This window comes from Oryza sativa, chromosome 1, assembly GCF_034140825.1.
Source record: "Oryza sativa Japonica Group chromosome 1, ASM3414082v1".
In the NCBI taxonomy this organism is placed as follows: Eukaryota; Viridiplantae; Streptophyta; class Magnoliopsida; order Poales; family Poaceae; genus Oryza; species Oryza sativa.
This window is the reverse complement of record NC_089035.1, coordinates 37,937,689-37,957,999: the sequence shown is the minus strand read 5'-3', so window position 1 is coordinate 37,957,999 and position 20,311 is coordinate 37,937,689. Positions and strand designations below refer to the sequence as shown.

The following is a 20,311-nucleotide window of genomic DNA, read 5'->3' as shown; positions in this document are numbered from 1 at the left end:
TACGGCACCAGGAAGAGAAAGAGCATCGTGATTGACTGACTGATTCGTGAGAAGAGCCCGTGTACTTAGACCGACCGGCACTTGGGTTTCACGGTTTCGGCCCATCCAGGATCGTGTCCATGTCGCCTTGACGCTCGGCACGACTGCTGTTCTGCTCCCTCCCCGCTCGGCCAGACCCAGTCCGATCACTAGCTCCTCCCAACCTATCCGTTTACTTCCGTGGCGGTACGCGGCCGGGTTTCACCCCAGCGCGCACCAGCTCACCACGACGGCGACGCGCGCGCGCACGCTGCCCTCCTCCGAGCCAGTAAACCGAGAGGAGACCGCGCACGCAGGGACGTCTCGGGCTCTCGGCCGTGTCCGCGCCGCACCCGCGCTCGCCCGACCGCCCAAGACACCTCCTCTCGGCCAAGCCGGGGGCGGGGGGTCGCGGTCAATGCGACACGCGGAGGCGGAGATCCTCCTCTTCGCTCTGCGCGCGCGCGCGGATCAGCAAAACGCCAATGATAAAACGCCGGCGCCGTGCAGAGCACCGCAACGAGACCGGATCCACGGGCCCCCTGGTGGATGGATGGATCGACGTGTGCCATCAAAGTCGCTGGATACATCGAACCGGCGGATGATTGGGACGAGAATGAGTCGTGTGCAAGGGGAGACGTGCGAATCTTGAGCGGTGGATGATGGATCGCTCCACGCACGCGCGACGCCGGAACAGGACCGGACGGCGGAATCCCGCGGCAGATACGACGCACGCGCTGCCTCTGCCTGTGCGGCTCGGTGGACAGGGACCGCCCGTACCTCTGCGTCGCACGGTCGCTACACGGGCAGGCAGCAACGGCAGCCCAACCCCGGCCGGGACACCGTCGTATCCGTGCGTTGCTCAATCTGGCATTTTGCAAGATTAGTTGACAAGTTTTTTTGGATGAAAAAAAGTTATGGGGAGAGTTCGGTAGTTTTTCACGTTCACACGAGTTGTGAATTTATTAATGCTAGTAAAATACAGAATAAAATAAAGGGTCCTTCGATCTCACGATGAAACAAATGGGACAGGGAAAATCGGTTTTATTTCTTGAACCTTATTATCCATGGCTCATTAATGAATTTATTAAAACTTCTGTACTGCTAAATGACGATTCTGTCACCACTCTATTATCATCAACTCCTTAAAATTTTTATTTGTGGAGCTGTTGCAACTGCACGTAACCTCAGCCGTCCATGTCACAATCCAATAGGCCCAAACCGATCACAACAAAACTTGCTTCGAGCAGTGACCGTCCGGTAGCCGTTAGTTCTGGAATCAGTAGCCGTGGTCGGTAGGGATGAGCGCATCGATGATTGCCGTAAACAGCATACGAAATTTATCATCAAGGAAGGAGAACGCTGCTATACATCCGACTAGCGTGTTCGACTGGCGTACGACTCAACGGTGAATTACACGGCGTGAGGCAGCACTGACTTGGTCAAATGGGCTGCTGCTCCAACTGTCCCACGTAACATAATCCACATCAAAGCCCATATATTATTTCAAGCCTAAACTTATAAGGACACAACATGTCCTTTTAGCCGCACAACGATATTTTATCTCATGTCTATGATTTTTCAGATGAAAATTTGGAGTAGGCATAAATAAATCAGTAGCTTTCACATACCTTGTGTGATGTGATCAGTGAATACTATTGGCTAGATAAAACAATGTGGCCGTGCGGCTAAATTACATCTTATTGAACTCAAGCAATTGATTAGAGATGGAAGACAAAGGAATTAGACCGTGGGGTTTAGGATAGAAGGAGATGGAAAGTCACGTTGAGGCAATATTATCGGCTACATGAAACGATGTGCGGACGTGCGGCCAGATTATTGAGTTGGGCTTTTGTAAGGCCCAACTAAATTAGCGATCTATGCGGATGTGGAGACACGGACGGCGAACGTCTTAGTCGTACAAGGGTCAGACGCTTTGGTTGTATGTATAGCATTTTCGAAGGAAGAATCATTCATCGGTTCCATATTCATGTTCTTTTCGCTTTCACACATAGGATGACCGTGTTTTCACACTTCTAACTCGTCCGGTGGTCGGTAGTTTTTCACGTTCACACGAGATGTGAATTTATTAATGACAGTAAAATACAGAATATGATAAAGGGTCCTTCTCACGATGAAACAAATGGGATAGGGAAAATCGGTTTTATTTCTTGAACCTTATTATCCATGGCTCATTAATAAATTTATCAAAACTTCTGTACTGCAAAGTGACGATTCTGTCACCACTCTATTATCAACTCCTTAAAATTGTTTTATGTGGGACTACTTTCTATCCTATATCAAAACCAAACATGTGGAAGAACAATATAAGTAAGGGCACCCACAATGGTTATCTATAAGCTCTCTACAAGAGATCCATGTCAGCATATTTTCTTACTTGGAAGAGATTAAATGAAGAGAGAGAGCAAAACTATCTACTAACATATAGATAGTCTATAGAGAAAAACGAGACAATGGATTAGAGAGCTATAGATACCCAAGTAGACATACCATTAAAGTGGTTTAATATTAATCTAGTCTATTGCTGAGATATACATGTTTTATAGGTAGCACCTTACTTTACAATTGCGAGTGCTCTAATGGACATGCACTATAGCTCTCAACCATTGGTTGATCATCCTTAAATGCTAATAATAAATGGAGCATTTTCGTAGAGAGCGAAAACTTAGCAACCAAAAGCCTTTACTTAATTCTGAAATTAAGTTCTCAAATTCAAAATAGGTTTCTGTTTCCAATGTGATTTTCTTAATTCTGTAACAATGTATGGGCATTTTGCTAATGTTTCTAAAACAGGAAATCCCCCAGTCCAATTGTGCCCGAATGCTGACATCATTGTTAGCTTACACAACAACAATGTGGCAAAAAACATTCAGTTTTCTAAGTTTCTCTAAGGTTTTTATTATCAAGGAAAGGTTTCAGTTAGTGCTAGGGATCGGACAGCCCAATGCTGGAGCTAAAGAATCCTCCAAAGAAAATTAGACACAAAAAGATGAAAAGTTTGAAAGGAAAGAAACCAGGTATGTGATATCAGTGATAGAAACAAGAGTTCTGTAAAGCAAAATAGCAATAAGGGTAGAGAAACCAAGCACATATATTTAGCGTCCTTTTGAATTAAACCCACCTACTGTTGTCTGTATTTGACCTTTTTCTTATCATAATTAGTAAATCCTTCCATGCCCCCAATAGGTACTAGTAGCTCTGCAGACATCCATATCAGTCAAATACACTGGATTTCATCACGTGAATGGTAAAGCGCAATTGGCCATTGTATGCGTCAAGGCGTTGACTCTGAAACTAGACTTGGCCCCCTTTTTTTTTACAACTGAACTCAGCTAACAGCCGCAGCATTATTCAGTGTTGATTTTTCGACTAATTAAGCTGGCGGCAGTTGTCATGATCTATTGATAGCCACATGACTTGTCTACACTCTACACTGAGCCACTGGCACAGCCATCAGCGAGTGATTTTTTGCATGTGGATGTCAAATGAGAGGCGCAGGATAACCCCCCGTGTTTTTTCTGCTCCTGGTGATCTTATCCAAACTTCAGTATACCTCTGTAGCCAGGCTTGCAATTTCGTTCATGTGTCTATAGTTTGGTCACAGGACTACAGGAGGCATCCGGTCAGCAGTTCCTGGTTCCAGCTCTTCACTGAGCTGCCATACGCCATGGCTACACTGTAGACAGCACGGGCATCACAAAGAGAGTTAGTAAAAACAAGATCAGAAACTGGATGGCTAGCCAAGACTTAATTTGTTTCTGTTCATTTTAAGTCCAATCAGTGAAGAATGAACCTTGGAATGGACATTTTGTGTTTGCCAACCGCCAGTCATCTAGTGGCTACAAAGCTACTATAATCAGACTAAGTGCATCTACTCTTGCACATATTAGCATCAGAGTTGTACTTAACAAAGATATTAGCACAAGTTTGATGCTTCGCTTCTTCCGTTGCATCTCTCTGCCTAGACGCTGCTGAGTTGCTGAACTACCACCTTGAGGAAACGGATCCTCTGCATTTACAGGTGAAGGAAACAGATCCTCTTCATTAGAACCTAGAGGTAAAAGTGCAGAAAACCATAGTTAACAAAACTGTTCCTCATATGGAGTTGACCAAAAGTTTTTCTCCAAACTAGCGAGGGACGATTTTCACTTCCAAAACATGAAGGTAAACTCTTTCACCCGCCCAACGGATGAGACCTGACTACTCTCCAATGAAAATCTGACTTGTGTACTGCTCACCAAACGGTGGTAAATTTTTACTATATCACATGGTGGCCAACACTGCGTCTTTTTATTCGCTCAAATACTATTTATTACACAGAATTTACAAGTTTTAGAGAGGCCCAATACAGAATGCTCAAAGCCTAAGACCAAAGCATTGGTGTTATGGCCTTATGGGCCATGCACTAGGCTGGGCTTGAGAATGCTTACCAATACCAAAAAGCATTTCAGCATTTAGCAAGTAGGCAAGGCATAATTGAAGTTGGGGAGACCAAGCTGAACGGGAGAGGGTAAAGTCCTCTTTTGGCCCTCAAGCTTTACAAAACCGGTTATTGCACCTTAAACTTTCAAAACCGGGCAGGTTTCACCCTACGACTAATTTCAATGGTGGTACCTACTGAGTCTAAAGCGACAACACCACTTTATGCTATCCTAGTTGCTAATATGGCACTGATTCCAGTTCCACATGACACATTTGTCCCTCATTTCCTCACACTAGAGAGATGACAGGGAAATACAAAGAGAGAAAGATATAAAGCGTATTTGTGAAGCGGTACCAAGTTAGCAACCAATATAGCACAAGAATAGTAAAATGATTCTTAACATGGCTAAAACCACCACTAAAAACAATCATGGGGTGAAGTTTGTCCAGTTTTGAAATTTTAGGGTGAAAAATAACCGATGTTGTAGTTCAGGGTGAAAAATGGACTTTGATGAAAGTTGAGGTCCGAATTACCCAATGGGATAACTATAAGATGGTTTGGAAACGAAACAAGTCAAGAAGAGAAACAACTCCTAGTCCTAGACACTTGGAAGCCAATCATCACATATATAATGTTTTTCCCATACATATATACATATAATCTTAGTCATTTCCTTGCTGATACAGTTGAGAACAGGTGACCAAATGGGAGGCCATGGGTTTATATCAAGGTATATTTTCTGTATGCTTAAACCATTCCAACAGCTAGCTGTGGAGTTAATTATAGGACCTAACAGTCTAGCAGATACAAAACAATGTATCTAGCTACATTCTGGACAATCTTAAAACCTGTTTTAGAGTAAGTTTGTTCGTGTTTTTCCTTGGCTAATGTAGTTCAGAGGGTTCAACTGTCTAACTGTTTACCTGACCAAGTTCAGTATCTATTAGCTATTAATTAGGCTATCGACTCTGATATCTAGGCACTTAAGATTATTCTGTAAGCTACCAAGCAGAACTTATAATAGATGTAAATATCAAATACAACCATAGCTACACAGTAAGCAAAAAATGTTTAGCTCAAGTACTAAATAACATAATCTATGAATCCAAAATCTATTTCCACATCCTACGGTACCATCTTTAATGTGATTCACAGATCAAGCATGACTGATGATCAACAGATAAGCAATTTCACAAGAGGTGGCCAAAATTGTCCATAATTTACAGAATCAAGGTGCTAGCTGAACATACGAGCTATGGTAGCTAGTAATGAGCTTAGCTAAAAAGTCAAGCTCCATAGCCACAACACAGCAATCTACGGACCACACCACCAATCCTCAAAATGCCCAAAAATTGATCGCGCTCAATAAAAATCACTTCATGATGTAATCTAACCAAAGCATCATTAAAAGGGAGACATATACCCCAACATAAATTAAGTAGATAAACACAGAAGTATCCACCATGAGGTCACAATTCACCTTATCCAATAGTTCAATGCTGAACAATTGACAGCTCCAATCAAGGGTTTACAAGTAATAATGATTGATAATATGACAGACATATTTTACAGGTGCAACCAAAATTAACACCCGATCATCCATGTTGTACACAGACAAATTCAAACATGCATAGTGCATAACCAATCACTCAAATCTAACTTAAGCTACAGCTGAATGCAGAAGGCACGGATCAATCGAGGAATCCTGTCTTCCGCCACACGGCATTGCGTACCTGGCGGAGGTCCCTCCCCTTGAGCGTGCGGCCGGCGCCCTCCAGCACCGAGAAGGTGGTCATCGGTGAATCCCGCGCCCGCGCTCGCGCCACCATCTCGTGCGGCGGCAGCATCTCCTCGTCGTCGTCGTCGTCATCCTCAGCTTTATCCATCAGTGCCTCCACCGATAACCGCCTAAACTGCGCTACCGGCACATTCACCGGCGCAGACTGCGGGATATGTGGTGCCAGAGCCGCCGCCGGGCGGGGGATGGTGGGGATCAGGCGTGGAGGAGCAGCCGCCGCCGCCGCTGGGGAGGCGGTGGTCGACGAGTTCGACGAAGACGATGGAGGCGGTGAGAAAGGGGAGCGGCGCTCGGGGAGAGCATCGAGGATGCCCTCCGGCGGGCGGCGGAGGCGGGGGAGGGGGCTAGGGTTTGCGGCGCGGACTGCGGAGAGGATGAGAGGGCGGCGAGACGGCTGCGGCCGCTCGGGGGATCCAGCCCCAGAGGCGAACAGGTCGTCCTCGTCGAGCTCGAAGGCCGCCGATCCGGGCTGGTCGCCGGCGGCCGCGGAGGGGAGGAAGGAGCCGAGGAAGCGCTCGGAACTAGGCGAGTTCTTGTGGCGAGAGCGGTCCATGGAGTGGCTAGGCGGCGGCGCTGGCGTCGGATTTGGCCGATCCAGTGGTGGGAGGCGGCGAGCCGGCGGCGAGCGGGGTGACCAGCGCAACAATGGATGCGTGCCGATGCGGACTCTGGGCCATGGGGGCCTCAGGTAGCGTGGCCTTTTTGTCCTTTTAGGTGGTGTTTGACAGATGGGAAAGGGAAATGATTTCCCAACTATCTTTAAATCCTAACCATTTATTCACCCTCTTCCATTTAATTCTAACCCTTCTTTCATTTTCCAATACCAATCCTACCCCACATTTCCCATTATCCAAACACACCCTTAAGATATTTTAAGGCTGATTTGGTAGCTTGGCTCAGATCTTCTGGTTGGCAGCTGATTTGGTAATTGCTCTCTCATTCGCTCTAAAATGTAGTAACGATTTGAATAGTTAATTTGAAACAAAAAATAGCACATCAAGTATTTACGGAGGTGTTATATCTATGTGCGTTGAAAATAAAAGAGTAAAATGCATCAGCGGTCCTTAAACTTGTAATGAGGTTTCACTTAGGTCCACAAACTTGCAAAACACACATCAAGATCTCTAAACTTGGTGGTTTATTGTATCATCTTGGTCTAAAGTCTGGTTTAATCGTGGTCTTGTCTACGTGGCACGCAACATGGACGATGACATAGATTTTTTTTTATTTTTTTTCTTCCTTCTTCCCCTCTCCTCCCCTCCCCACCTCCTTTTCCCCACCGACGGAGATGGCCTGACGCCACCGACGCCTCCCCTCCCACTCCGCTCACCACCGGCGGCAGCGCCGCCTCTCCCATCCCTGGTGGCGTCGCCTTTCCTCTCTCTCTCTCTCTCTCTCTCTGCGCAGATCGGGCCGCCTCTCTCCTCCCCGACGAACTCCTAGGCGAAGGGCGACGGTATCGGTAGCGTCGAGCTCCGTGTGGCAGAGGACAACAAGCTCGAACTCTCTCTCCCCTCTCCATCGGCAAGCTCGAGCTCTCTCCACTCTCCTCACGACTGTCAGACAACCATGGCGGCGACGAGGACAGCGAGGTCGCCAGATCCGGTCGCCATGGTTAGTGACGATGACAACGCGGCACGGCGACCGGCAGATGCAGCAGAGGCGGCGGAAGGGAGGGAGAGGCGGCTTTGGTGCGCGGAGGGATGAGGAGCGGCGGCAGACGCGGCTATGGCCGCTGCTTCGGCGGCGCGTGCGCGTAGCGCGGCGTGCTCTGCACCATCGCCGGCCGGGCCTTCTCCAGCGTGCACCAGTCGTAGTACGGGAAGTGGCGCGACGTCGGGACGGCGATGCGGGGCGGCGGTGCGGCGGCGCCGCCGGGGAGGTAGCACGGCAGCAGCGACGACATGGAGTTGGCGCACCACTCCTCGCCGCCGCTCGCGCACCCGGCGTCGAGCAGCGGGGAGCTCGCCCGCCGCGACGACGACGACCGCGACTTGGGCCTCCCGATGTCCACCTCCACGATCTTGGGGCTCCGGTAGTACCCGTACGACGACGACTCGATGCTCGTCGACAGCCGCCGGCTGTACGCCGCTACGCCGTGCTTGCTCCTCGTATCGTCGGTGGCGCACCTCTCCTGCTGCATCCATCGCCAACACACAACGTCAAGATCGAACAGAACTAGTACGGCGAATATATACATGGTGATGTCGTCGGCGAGATTTCGCCAGCGGCGTACCAGCGAGCGGCGAGGCCAGAAGGGAGCGTGGTGGATGTGCGGGAGGTTGGCAGCGGCACCGGCACCGGTGCAGTGGGCGCGCACGGTGGCCTGCGCGCGGATGAGCGCCTGCATGCTCTGCAGCATGGCGGCGGCCTGCCGGCGAACGAGGAAGCCACGCACCAGCGCCTGCAGCTTCACCAGCGCCTTGAGCGCTCGCAGCACCTTCTTCGCCTGCACAAACACATGGCATGATTACTCCATTGAAGCAGAGCTAGGACACGAGCACCCATTGCTTACCAGGAAGCCTCTGAATGCTGTCTGGATTCTGATAGCGGCGCTGATGCGCAGAGGGAGGGAGGGGGCAGCAGGCAGTGGGAGTGACGGCGGCGCACGGAGGGGGCAGCGACGACGCACAGAGGGAGTGACGACAGTGGCGTGCAGGAGCTGTAGCACCCACTAATCCAATCTCATCGTCCACGTGGCACGCCTGTGCCACGTAGGTCAGACCACGGTTAAACTAGATTTTAGACCGGGATGATACAATAAAGCAAGTTTAGGGATCTCGATATGCGTTTTGCAAGTTCGTGGATCTAAGTGAAACCTCATGACAAGTTTAAGGACCGCTATTGTATTTTACTCAAAATGAAATGTGTTCTCTTCGTTTCAAAATATAATTATTTAGAATGAATGGTGTTATTCTTTTCTCCTGGAAATAAATATGAAGATAAAGATTAAGTTTTTTACGTAAAATTATGTGGTATTAACATATGATTGATTGAATTTTAATTATTATAAACTTGAAAAATAAACTAATATGATATTTTAGAGCAACTTTCATATATAAAGGTTTCGCACAAAATACACCGTTTAGCAGTTTGAAAAGCGTGCCACAAAAATATTAATCTTCATCCAACTCTTGTTGAATAAAAGAACGGGACCTTAGATACATTCATCCTATGAATCTACGAATCTAAACAGTCACGAGTTCAAGATTTTTATTCTTGATTGATTTACTTTTGGTTTTTGCATAAACTGTGGTTAGCATACCGCACTTCTTATGGCAGCCACATCTTAACTAATGAGAAAGAATGGTTTGACCAAGTTAGTAAGTAGTAATAACCAAATAATCCATCAAACTTACATTCTGACTCGTTGGTGATGGTGTTTTGATGAAGGATTGCTCGACCTAACGGTGCTTCAAAGGAAGCCACTAGAGAACCTTTCCCCCAGACACACCAGTGCATGACTACTTGTTGTGAACTCTATGCACTGTAGTCCAACACCACACCACACTCCCGCACCCACATGTCTCGCTATCGGTTTAGGAATAGGAAGAATGCATACAGAGAGAGGCACTAATTGACGCGGGATCTCTAGACATGACGCTTGGGGGATGACCAGAACATTGATCATGAGAAGAACACAAAGCCCATTTGACTTCGGACAAGTGAGTCCATGATACATCCTGATAGAAAATCGGATGTAGGATGGGAGGAGCATGAGCGAACATCGATGAAGGATGAAAATTGTAGGGTGATAAATAAAAATCTACCAACATTTATAAAAACATTATTAGTGCATGGACAGCATAGTGATATCGTTCGATTTTACTATATAATACATAACTTCAGTAGATAAACTGTCCTCTTCCGTTTCAATATAAATTAACTTTGCTACACGAATCTTAATATAGGCTGTATGCAATTTATATACAAAAGTTAATTTATTTTGAGACAGATATACTACATATCACAACTCAATAGTAGTACGTTACAAAGACTTTATTATAAACAAAAATAATTAATTATTATAAACAAAAAATAATTCGGGCAGGATCTCCCCGAGGCCCCCGTCCCCTCCTCGTCGACTCCCGTCTCGTCTCCTCGCGAGTTCACCTGCCGTCTGCGCCGATCTCCGATTCTCTATCCGGCGAGCAGGGGGACGCCGCCGTCCTGCTGTTTCCGCCGCATCCTGGTGAGCATCCATCCGTTACGCACATCCCCCTCATCACCGATCTCTCTCTACTCACGCTGTTCTTTCTCGAATTTGCGGTGACCCTAGCTTCTCTTGTAGATCTGGAGGCTTTTCTCTTAATTTGCCTTAACCTTGATACTAATCACAGTTCGTTTGTTCCCCAAAAGGTTTGGGAGGTTCAACTGAGCCCCCATGTCGCAGGAGAGGAGCCAGTCGCAGAGCCCCCGGTCGCCGGCGTCGGCGGCTGGGGTGCCGTTCCTGTCGATCTCCGTCACAGATCCTGTGAAGATGGGTACCGGAGTCCAGGCCTACATCTCCTATCGCGTCATCACCAAGGTTCTCTGATTCGTTCTGAAACCCTCAAAATAGTTAGTTAGTTCGATTGAGTATTTCGTGATACGGGGCTTGTCTCCCTGCTATGGCAATTCTAGAGAAGTTTTTGCCCGATATGTGATGCCATTGTGAAAGCTGGACTGGTATAACTCAAATTCTGGAATATAATTTGCTAATATAGATCTGATTTTTTAAAATCCAGTATTAAATTAACTCGGTGGCATGCAAATGGATTTTAGTAGCGAGCTTTAATACATGCCCGGTCATTAGTAGTGCCAACTATGTACTAGAGGAAAAAAGGACAATGTTTAACATTACATTGACATTGAGGGATAAAGAGAAGTTATGCACCATCATGGTGATACAGAGAGGGTTACCTAATGCATTGAAGAAAAGGATTGTGAGTTTCAGTTTTGCAAAATAGTACTTTTACTTTCACATATAAGCAAGCAATGAACTAAAATATATATAAGGTTTCGTTCAAGCTACCGTCCAAGATAATTTCATGGGGTGACATGGCAATCTTGTAATCTGGCAAATGAATGTGCAGTTTGTTTTTATTTTTTTGGTTCCGTTTCGTTGTATACTCTTCAGAGCTAGCCTAGAACACCTATTTTACGTTTCTTCATCCCTTCGTTTTTTTGGGCTAATGCAAGTATGCTACCCAGTAGCCATACCATGTTGACTGTTTCGAGCAATATTTTATTTTTGGCACTAACATGACCAACTAATTTGGAAAGGTTTGCCTGTGTAGACCAACCTGCCTGACTTTGAGGGGCAAGAGAAAATTGTTATCCGGCGCTATAGTGACTTTGAGTGGTTGCATGATCGTCTTGCTGAGAAGTACAAAGGCATTTTTATACCTCCCCTTCCAGAGAAGAATGCTGTTGGTAAGATGGCAGCATAGTTTTCTGAACAATCTATTCTTTTATTATCTCTAGAACAGAAAAAAAAAGTGGACTATTGAACAGAACTATCAATATTGTGTTCTCTTGCTTATGGGCTGTAATTATTTTGCTTTTCCGCCAGAAAAATTCCGGTTTAGCAAAGAGTTCATTGAATTACGGCGTCAAGCCCTGGATCTATTTGTCAATAGAATAGCTTCACATCCTGAACTCAAGCAAAGTGGAGATTTGAAGATATTTTTGCAGGCAGATGAAGAGGTTAACTATTTACATGCCAAGCTTTTACTTTACTTTTTTTTTCTTTTCTTATTAGGTTGTGTATTGCTTTAAATTCATGATATCAATCTGTGTAACAGTCATCCTTTTTAAAAATTTCACAGTTGCCTAAAAGATCACTGCTAATATTGTCAAGTAACTAAATGGTCAACTGGCCTTAGCCTATGCATGTTTTATGCTGTATTAATGCTAAATGATGCTATATTTTTTAATTGTATTTCACACTGAAATTTTCATCAGAACATAATAAATTGATAATGAAAAAGAATTCATCAGACAATCCAGCTGTGGTAGCATTTGACCATTCAAATTGATTAGTGACTTCAAGCGCAGAATGTCCCATTGTCTTCTTTAGCCTTTTGCTTCATAAGGTTTATCATCTGTTGATAGCTTTTTCTTGGAACTTTATATATTTACTGGTCCACATAATATGTATCTTGGTTCTTTTCACCAAAAGAGTTCTTGGTTTACTTCTGAATTTTTAAGATATTCCTTGTGCTAATGCTTTTTTTTTTGGTTTAATTTGCCTGTGCAAAACAGAAAATGGATAGAGAAAGGTCTTATGAAACTGGTATATTCAAGAAGCCTTCTGATTTCTTACAGATGTTTAAGGTACTTTTATCTATGATGTCCAGTAAGACATTATTGATGCTAACTTGTCTTCAACAGGATTATAACAGAATGTCATGCTACCAGCTCTCCCTAATTCCATATATACTCTAAAATTGTGGGCTAACTACTAATTCTTAATCATTTTCTTAGGATGTACAATCAAAAGTCAGTGATGTTGTTCTGGGAAAAGAAAAGCCTGTGGAGGAATCTAGTCCTGAATATGAAAAGCTTAAAAATTACATATTTGAGCTAGAAAACCATTTAGCAGAGGCACAGAAACAAGCATTCCGTCTTGTGAAAAGACACCGAGGTATATCTATCAGTTGATCGTATGCAAACAGCCTGTTTTAGTTGTATTGCATTTCTCTATATTTTACATGCTTTTCTAGTTTGTTATTTGATTTTCACGTAAAATTATATTTTTGGAAGTCGCAAAGTACAATGGCAGTAAAGATGCATGTTTGATCCAAGTTTAGTCTTTCGAATTAAAGAAATAGTTTACTTAGCACAAAATATTTAATGGGCATGAAGCTATTGGTCAGCAATGATCAACAACACCTCATGTTCCTTTCTTGGCTACATAATTCCGTGTAACTGGATAGGAACGCCAATCTCACATTCCTAATTTTTATTCATTAGAACTTGGGCAATCTTTGGCGGACTTTGGTAAGGCTATTAAGCTTTTAGGTGCTTGCGAAGGGGACTCCTTGGAAAAAGTTTTTTCAGAAGTTGGATCAAAGTCAGAGATGTTATCAGTAAAGCTGCAAAGAGAGGTACTGAGAATTATCATGATAGTACCACTTGGCATTAAATACCACATAACCATTCATTCCTGAGTTTCTATGACCTAATGATGTTGACACAATGTTCCTGTAGGCAGACAACCTTCTCTTTAACTTTGAAGAGCCTTTGAAAGATTATGTACGTGCTGTGCAGTCAATAAAAGTGAGTAGTGCCGTCCTCCCAGCATCTATTAACTGTAAACCGGGAATCTCTTTTAAATATCGACAAATAGTTGAGTAAGTTGAGTTCATGTTTTCTCATGTTAATGACAGGCAACTATGGTGGATCGAGCCAATGCTTTCAGGCAGCATCATGATTTATTTCAGCAGAAGGAATATAAAGGGGTTAATCTGTACGTACAACATATTTTGCATTTACTCGTCTCTTTCTCTGCCAAGGATTCTGGATAAACAATGAAATTCGAGTATCTTCATCTTCCACGATAGACCTTATAAATATTGTGGCCTAAGATTCTTCTGATTAAACAACCAAATCCTTGTGATTAAACGTCCTAATCTAGTAATACATAATACAGGGTCTAAAATCCGTTTAGTTTCCTTATATCATCTGAAAGTTTTGTAATCCTATTCTTACTGCAGCGAAAAATTGAAGTTCGTGAACCCTGATAAATTTTCTGAACTAGAAGCTGAGGTCCGAGAGGCAAGTTGTTCTTATTCACTTTGATGAACTCTTGTCATTGATCATAATTGTGGATTAATAAGTTGTATTGACTAGTGTTGTGGGTGAATGCAGTTGACAGCAGACAGTGAGGAGGCTACAAAGAGGTTTGAGCACATAGTTGCAGTAATGAATGAAGAGCTTGCACGTTTCCAAGAGCAGAAAACAGCTGATATTGGATTCGCATTCCATGAATTTGCCAAAGGCCAAGCAAAGTTAGCTAAAGATATTGCTGATGCATGGCGAGGCGTCCTCCCAAAGCTCGAAGCCTGTTCCACTTCATAAATGCTCCGTGTTAGCTTATGTTGTTTGGTTTAGTGGTTGACAATCGGCGAGTTTTAGGCTGTTTTTTCCCCAGGCCACCTTGACACCGCGTCCTGTATACTTCAACTGACTCTGAAAAAGGGCTAGTTTTTAGATACAATTGACATCATTTCCTGCCTGCTCTGTGTGTATCCTTCTTTTTACGACCAATCAATATTGCTACTGGAATATCTCAAGAATGATGCAGTAAAGGGAAAATAAACTTTAATTTGGTACTGTATCATGTATTTCTCTCAGGGAATTTACATCTCCAATTTAGAATTCCAAGTTTCTTCAGATAATGGGCTTGCATCGCCTCTCTTGGACACTCAAACTTGTGCATACTGGATACATTTTTGGAGCGCCTCGAGTAGGCTTCTCATGATCCTGGGCTCCCCAGGTGGCTCCTGGTCCTTCATAGGACCGTTCCTGATCGCTCGGAATACCGGCCCAGAGGCGGCCGTCGCCGGCGACACCAGGCAGTCGATGTAGACCAGCACCTGCGTCACGCCGTCGTCCACCGCCATGAATCCTAGCCGGACACCGCCCTCCACCTTGTCCACCTGTTTTTTGCACATGAAAAAATGCCATCATCCGAAGGATTTCTGAAGTGAAGTGACAATTCGTATCGTTTTAGCTCTTCAGTTCGCTTACCCTCAGGGGCACCGGGAGCGGCAGGGTGGCGCCTTGGCAGAGGCTGTTCCCCCACTGTAGTAAGTGTCAACGCAGCAATGCATCGGAATTCATTCAGAATACGCATCGGTTAGGCTGAAGAATTCATTCATGGCTTCATGCAGCTAACCTGGAAGAGCAGCGTCTCGAACCGAGCTATGTCGATGTTGGCGGGCAGCTTCACCGTGCCGAGGCTGACGCCGTCGTCGTCGTCGTCCGCCCGCACAATCTCGTCCTTCCCCGCGGCGGCGCGCGGTGGCTTGATGGCCACGGCCAACAACCTTACCCTTGACTTCAAGCCAGGGAGCCTCTCGCCGCTGCTCCAGCAACTGGTCTTGCAGCGGGAAGCAGGCAGGCCACTGCAGGAGAGCCTGTGGACCAGCAGCTGCCTCACCACCGCCATGGCGGCGTTCTGCCTCAGAGGCTTTGGACTTCGAAGTGGAGTAGAATCACAGTTCACAGAGCTAAGCTAATGAGCTCACCGGATTCGCTTGTGTGAGGATGAGGATGGATAAGCTGGTGCAAGTGATACCGCTCGCTCAAGCAAATTGCTTGGCCGTTGGCTCAGCCAGCCAGCTTCACAGGACATGATCTGAACCGTTCATCAATGAGTTTATTACATTTTCTGGTGTGTAAAATATAAATACGTACTCCCTCGTAGAAAGTCGTTTAGGACAATGTTTAAGTCAAATATTGGGAATATAAATTATAAATAACTCTCAAGTTGTTTAGTTTGAAAATGTAAAAATTATATGAATAGATTTGTCTGAAAAAAATACTTTCATAAAAGTATACACATATCACTTTTCAATAAATATTTTTATAAAAACAAGAAGTTAAAGTTGTGTTTTGGAGACCGTATCGCTGCATTTCCTTTGCGAGTATGGAGGAAGTACTTATTAAATTTGAATATTCGGATTATTGCATCAACGACAGTTTGGCCGAGTGGTCTAAGGCGCCAGATTTAGGCTCTGGTCCGAAAGGGCGTGGGTTCAAATCCCACAGCTGTCACAATTTATTCTTTTTCCCTTTTTTTTCCTCTGTTTTTCTCATGAAATTTCCCAAGTCTTCGGCCACCAATAACACATCGCCACCTCGCAGTCGCATCGTCATCGCGGGCGGCCGCCTCGGCGACGACTCCGATTGGCCATGGCGGCGTCTCTCCGGGCATCGTCCTCCTCCCTCCGCTCGCGCCTCCTCTCCTCCTCCTCCGCCGCTTGGTCTCCGTGGAGCCACGTCCTCTCCTCCTCCGTCCACTCGGAGGCCTCCAACCAGACCGAAACCCTCGCTTTCGACGAGATCCAGCTGTCCCCCGAGAAGCCGTCCACCGCCACCGCCTTCGTCCTCCACGGCCTCCTCGGCTCCGGCCGCAACTGGCGCTCCTTCTCCCGCGCCCTCGCCTCCGAGCTCCGCGACCGCTCCCCTTCCGACGGTATGCCTCAAATTCCTCGTACTATTTAGCAATGTTCTCGATGTGCAACGATAGGATTTGATCGTTGGGATGGAGGGAATCATTTCACCTAGGCTGAATTTTGTGCCGTTCTGTGATCATGCCTCTGCCTGTAGAGTGGAGAATGGTTCTCGTGGATTTGAGGAACCACGGGAGATCAGCGGGGATCAAGGGCCTGAGGCCGCCGCATGACATGTCAACTGCGGCCAGGGACCTCGCCGATTTGGTGAAGGCCCGTGGCTGGGCATGGCCGGATGTTGTCGTGGGTCACTCCATGGGTGGGAAGGTGGCACTGGATTTTGCAGAGAGCTGTTCCCGCGGTGATTACGGGGAGTCCGCTGATCTTCCCAAACAGGTGTGAAGAATTCCTTTTGGCATAGAAACATACCTGTTCTTGTTCATGGTTTGATTTATTTCATTGCACAGTGCCGTTCTAATTACCTGACATTGTTTGATGGGCCAATTGCATATATGCCACTAGTTTGAACCGGTATTGTGAATCTGCCATTAAAAAAAGAGTAAATTTCACAAAACTACATATTTTATGGTTCAAGTTGTAGAAAACCACACATATTTTGACACTTGGCACTTAAGTACATATATTTTGATAGTTTAGTTTCACAAAACCACACTATCGATGAATGGATTCACTTGTGATCTGACGACGTGGCTGTTTCATCTAGTATGAGGACGTGGCATCATATTAATTTCGTGCGATGGCTGGTAATAGGATGCCATGTCCTCGTCCTAGGTGAAACAGCCACATCATCTCGCGGGTGAATCTATACATCGATAGTGTAGTTTTGTGAAACTACACGACCAAAATATATGTACTCAAGTGCCAAGTGTCAAATGCGTGTGGTTTTCTGCAACTTGGACCACAAAATATGTAGTTTTGTGAAATTTGCTCTTAAAAAAATACAACTGCATATTTGCCACCAAAATCGGTTGGAACCCATCCTATCTGCCATTGGATTGACAGCTTGGACAAACACCTTTAGAAGGTTGGTTTCCTGATAATTATGACAGGATGCTCTGCCAGGAAATTGTAAGATTTACATGTGATGGCATGAATTTATCATCCTCCTTCTACAGTTCTACTGCTACATGGTAAAATGATGTCGTAGTGTTCCTGTAAATTCGTGGGCAGATGATGTGCTTCAAGCTGCTGCTGCTGTTGCCGCAACAGCCTATTGCTGCCGCCCAAGCTGCAGCTAGCCACATGTTGAACAGACCGCTGCAGCGCTCGCCTCGCCCCCATCGCTGCCCAAGCCGCCTGCAGATCCGACCGTTGCAGCGCCAACCTCCATCGCTCGCAGTCGCCCATCACTGCCCAAGCCGCCTGCTGCTGCCACTACAAACCTGACCCCTTGCTGCCCTAACCCTTCAAAATCACTCTCCTATAACTTTTCCATTGCAATCTACCTCATTGTGACCAATTTTCAGATGATTTGTTCTCGAATGAGAAGAAGAGATGAGATTTGAGGATCTAGGGTTTCTCAAGAGGGCGGAGAGAGAAGGGATCGAGGGGAAGGGAGAAGATGAGTATGTCAGGCCCGGACTCTGGAGAAGAGGCAGAGACCAGAGAGCGGCCGGATCGATCGATACTTGGCAATGGCAAATCGGTTTAATTGTTGCCTTGATTTCTCCTGAATTGTTTTTATCCTCTTAATTGTCCTTAACCAACAGAAATAGCCAACGGAGGTTATTTCAGTGGCAAATTTGCAGTTTGCGTTTTTTTAATGGCTATTTCGAGTTCGAGTGTAAAAGTAGTGGTATATTTGCAATTCTCCCTTGTTTGATTCATAAGAGAAAGGACATATGTTTCACTGTGTTATACGTTTGTTTTGATGCAGAACAGCTTTGGGTGCTTGATTCTGTTCCTGGTCAAGTAGAAACAGATAACAGTGATGGTGAAGTTGAACGGGTTTTGCAAACGCTGGCAAGTCTTCCTTCATCGCTTCCATCGCGCAAGTACTCTCTCTTCCCTTGCTGTTCCGGTTTTAATTTATCCCTGCTATTTGCTTGATTTGTTAATTTGAACTGTATGATTTAACATGTTTATTTTTGCGCCAAATTGTCTAGCCCCTGGGTAATCCAAAGTGCATGACAGTACAAAAAATGCAGTTTATAGAATCTTGAATATCATACTAACTAGTTACTCCGCACACAAATAGAACAATCCTAAGACAGAATTTTACTCAATTTTGTACATTGTTACTATTTCGCTGTAAACTGTGGGGCTGTTCGGCAGGCAGGGCTGCTGCAGCCCGTTGCTTCCTTCATGCTCGTGCTTGCATAACTGTTCCTGTTGCAGCAGTAGCTGCTGCAGCCAGGCAGCTGAACAGCCCCTGTATGTTATGAGCATGTCACCATGCGTATAAAAGAAGTGCACAGAAGCAAACATCAAGCTTGGTCCTCTGTAACACCTGGTGTGTTATAATGTCTTATTCCTGAGTTTTTTCATGTTGTTCTGTTTTATAGCTGAAGCAGTATAAATAACTTTAGACTCCCTATATAGATGATAACTGATGCCTGCTTCGATCAATTGTCTCATAATGCTGTATATACAACCAAGGAGCCTTACTGTTAAAGGATAGCAAATGTTTTGGCCCTATCATAATGTTTATCAGGAAGGACCAATGATTCATGTTTGTTATATCCTTAGTGATGATGCCTGTTTACTGTCAGGTGGGTTGTCGACCACATGATCAACTTGGGATTTTCAAAGTCTCTTTCAGAATGGATTGGGAGCAACTTAAAAAAGGACAATGAACATGTGACATGGGCGTTTGATCTTCAGGCTGCCATAGATATGTTTAATTCTTATAGGTAATGTTCACCTTTCCTTTTCTTCTGACCACACTTCCTTTTCTGATTTCCTACCCATTCTAAATCTGTGAAATAGCTGCTTATTATAAACCATGAATGTTAATAGCTGCTTGCTCATATGAATCATACATCGACATGTTTAATTCTGTTTTGCTATCTGTAAACTGACGAAAATTATTCTTGATATACAGAGAAAGAAGCTATTGGACACTGCTTGAGAACCCACCAAAGGGTTTGGACATCGCCATAGTGCAAGCAGAGCTCAGTGATAGATGGCTTTCTGATGATGTTCAGAGGCTAAAAGCGTTGTCTAGGAGAGAGAGCAAGCCTGATGCTGGTAAAGTTTCTCTTCACGTTCTCCCCAACTCTGGCCATTGGGTTCATGTGGACAATCCCAAGGGGCTACTGGAGATAATGGTTCCCAACTTTCTGTCAGCTGCTAAAATTTGACTAGGTTGTTAACATGCCATTTTTTTACCACTGGAGGGTTACATTGTTTTTGTGATTGGATGAGAACTACTCTGTTGATGTTCTTAAAAAAAAAGAAATATGTTAATAAAAGAGATTTATAGTGAATTTATGTTCCTTTAGGATATTGAGTTGGTGTTGAAGATGGATAACTTAACAGAAATATTATAGGTTGATCAAATGGAATGATTCTCTTAAATTTGCTCCTTAAATATGATACCGTGTCGACTGTTTCCTCGCCTCCTTCCAATCTTCCATCATATGCAATCTGAGGTTCACTGCAGATCCACCGTTGATTCTATGTACTCGATGAGCTGCGGCAACCACGTCGTCTTTGAGAGGAAGTGCCTAGCGCCAGTTGAGTGCTGTGCGAGTGTGCGGCAATGCAAGTATGCAACACGCGCTCGCACGTTCCAGAATTCTACCAATGAACAACGCCAAGCGCCGACGGTAACTTCCATCCATCAAATCATCAAACCATCCATGCCTTGCATTGCCACGGGAACGTGTGGTGGTGGTGGATCGGTAACCAATCAAAAGAAGATTT

General features: G+C 45.1%; 5 protein-coding genes and 1 non-coding gene across 9 annotated transcripts; 3 read left to right on the top strand and 3 right to left on the bottom strand.

Annotated features, from left to right (window-relative positions):
* Window positions 1-3,075: 3,075 nt before the first annotated feature.
* On the bottom strand, window positions 3,076-6,937 carry LOC4324748 (protein S40-7). Of its 4 annotated transcripts, none has more exons than XM_066306012.1 (2): window positions 6,196-6,937; window positions 3,076-4,048 (listed from the first exon to the last, which is right to left on the bottom strand). In XM_066306012.1, exons 1-2 carry the CDS (start codon window positions 6,811-6,813, stop codon window positions 4,001-4,003), a joined length of 666 nt encoding a protein of 221 aa, XP_066162109.1. In that variant the 5' UTR covers window positions 6,814-6,937; the 3' UTR covers window positions 3,076-4,000. The 4 variants fall into 4 exon arrangements, with proteins under 4 accessions (XP_066162109.1, XP_015620561.1, XP_015620577.1 ...); XM_015765075.3 differs by having other exon boundaries at window positions 3,076-3,715; XM_015765091.3 differs by having other exon boundaries at window positions 3,773-4,090.
* Window positions 6,938-7,297: 360 nt separating this feature from the next.
* On the bottom strand, window positions 7,298-8,932 carry LOC4324747 (uncharacterized). The gene is made up of 3 exons (XM_015765126.3): window positions 8,776-8,932; window positions 8,497-8,709; window positions 7,298-8,397 (listed from the first exon to the last, which is right to left on the bottom strand). Exons 2-3 carry the CDS (start codon window positions 8,620-8,622, stop codon window positions 7,987-7,989), a joined length of 537 nt encoding a protein of 178 aa, XP_015620612.1. The 5' UTR covers window positions 8,623-8,709; window positions 8,776-8,932; the 3' UTR covers window positions 7,298-7,986.
* A 1,388-nt stretch (window positions 8,933-10,320) lies between these two features.
* Window positions 10,321-14,583, top strand: LOC4324745 (sorting nexin 1). Its single transcript, XM_015765062.2, has 11 exons — window positions 10,321-10,452; window positions 10,620-10,788; window positions 11,540-11,675; window positions 11,815-11,948; window positions 12,507-12,578; window positions 12,729-12,888; window positions 13,218-13,351; window positions 13,455-13,523; window positions 13,634-13,713; window positions 13,961-14,021; window positions 14,115-14,583. The coding sequence occupies exons 2-11, from the start codon at window positions 10,645-10,647 to the stop codon at window positions 14,322-14,324; spliced, it is 1,200 nt and encodes a 399-aa protein (XP_015620548.1). The 5' UTR covers window positions 10,321-10,452; window positions 10,620-10,644; the 3' UTR covers window positions 14,325-14,583.
* Window positions 14,551-15,616, bottom strand: LOC4324744 (uncharacterized). Its single transcript, XM_015765108.3, has 3 exons — window positions 15,145-15,616; window positions 14,997-15,050; window positions 14,551-14,905 (listed from the first exon to the last, which is right to left on the bottom strand). Exons 1-3 carry the CDS (start codon window positions 15,415-15,417, stop codon window positions 14,672-14,674), a joined length of 561 nt encoding a protein of 186 aa, XP_015620594.1. The 5' UTR covers window positions 15,418-15,616; the 3' UTR covers window positions 14,551-14,671.
* A 329-nt stretch (window positions 15,617-15,945) lies between these two features.
* On the top strand, window positions 15,946-16,025 carry TRNAL-UAG (transfer RNA leucine (anticodon UAG)). The gene has a single exon. It is a non-coding gene; the product is annotated as a tRNA-Leu (tRNA).
* Window positions 16,026-16,095: 70 nt separating this feature from the next.
* On the top strand, window positions 16,096-19,872 carry LOC4324742 (uncharacterized). The gene is made up of 5 exons (XM_015765401.3): window positions 16,096-16,446; window positions 16,581-16,819; window positions 18,326-18,438; window positions 19,156-19,296; window positions 19,488-19,872. Exons 1-5 carry the CDS (start codon window positions 16,164-16,166, stop codon window positions 19,744-19,746), a joined length of 1,035 nt encoding a protein of 344 aa, XP_015620887.1. The 5' UTR covers window positions 16,096-16,163; the 3' UTR covers window positions 19,747-19,872.
* Window positions 19,873-20,311: the final 439 nt, after the last annotated feature.

What these genes read in the sequence shown, in the direction of transcription:
- LOC4324745 (XM_015765062.2), top strand. Translation starts at nt 10,645, where the DNA reads ATGTCGCAGGAGAGGAGCCAGTCGCAGAGCCCCCGGTCGCCGGCGTCG. An exon ending in GAATATAAAGGGGTTAATCT is followed by an intron (nt 13,714 to 13,960) that starts GTACGTACAACA and finishes TTCTTACTGCAG; the next exon opens with CGAAAAATTGAAGTTCGTGA. An exon ending in TAGAAGCTGAGGTCCGAGAG is followed by an intron (nt 14,022 to 14,114) that starts GCAAGTTGTTCT and finishes GGGTGAATGCAG; the next exon opens with TTGACAGCAGACAGTGAGGA.
- LOC4324744 (XM_015765108.3), bottom strand. Translation starts at nt 15,417, where the DNA reads ATGGCGGTGGTGAGGCAGCTGCTGGTCCACAGGCTCTCCTGCAGTGGC. An exon ending in TCGAGACGCTGCTCTTCCAG is followed by an intron (nt 15,051 to 15,144) that starts GTTAGCTGCATG and finishes CACTTACTACAG; the next exon opens with TGGGGGAACAGCCTCTGCCA. An exon ending in CGCTCCCGGTGCCCCTGAGG is followed by an intron (nt 14,906 to 14,996) that starts GTAAGCGAACTG and finishes TGCAAAAAACAG; the next exon opens with GTGGACAAGGTGGAGGGCGG.
- LOC4324748 (XM_015765075.3), bottom strand. Translation starts at nt 6,813, where the DNA reads ATGGACCGCTCTCGCCACAAGAACTCGCCTAGTTCCGAGCGCTTCCTC. An exon ending in AGGGGAGGGACCTCCGCCAG is followed by an intron (nt 3,716 to 6,195) that starts GTACGCAATGCC and finishes TGCTGTCTACAG; the next exon opens with TGTAGCCATGGCGTATGGCA.
- LOC4324747 (XM_015765126.3), bottom strand. Translation starts at nt 8,622, where the DNA reads ATGCTGCAGAGCATGCAGGCGCTCATCCGCGCGCAGGCCACCGTGCGC. An exon ending in TCTGGCCTCGCCGCTCGCTG is followed by an intron (nt 8,398 to 8,496) that starts GTACGCCGCTGG and finishes CGATGGATGCAG; the next exon opens with CAGGAGAGGTGCGCCACCGA.
- LOC4324742 (XM_015765401.3), top strand. Translation starts at nt 16,164, where the DNA reads ATGGCGGCGTCTCTCCGGGCATCGTCCTCCTCCCTCCGCTCGCGCCTC. An exon ending in CGACCGCTCCCCTTCCGACG is followed by an intron (nt 16,447 to 16,580) that starts GTATGCCTCAAA and finishes CTCTGCCTGTAG; the next exon opens with AGTGGAGAATGGTTCTCGTG. An exon ending in GATATGTTTAATTCTTATAG is followed by an intron (nt 19,297 to 19,487) that starts GTAATGTTCACC and finishes CTTGATATACAG; the next exon opens with AGAAAGAAGCTATTGGACAC.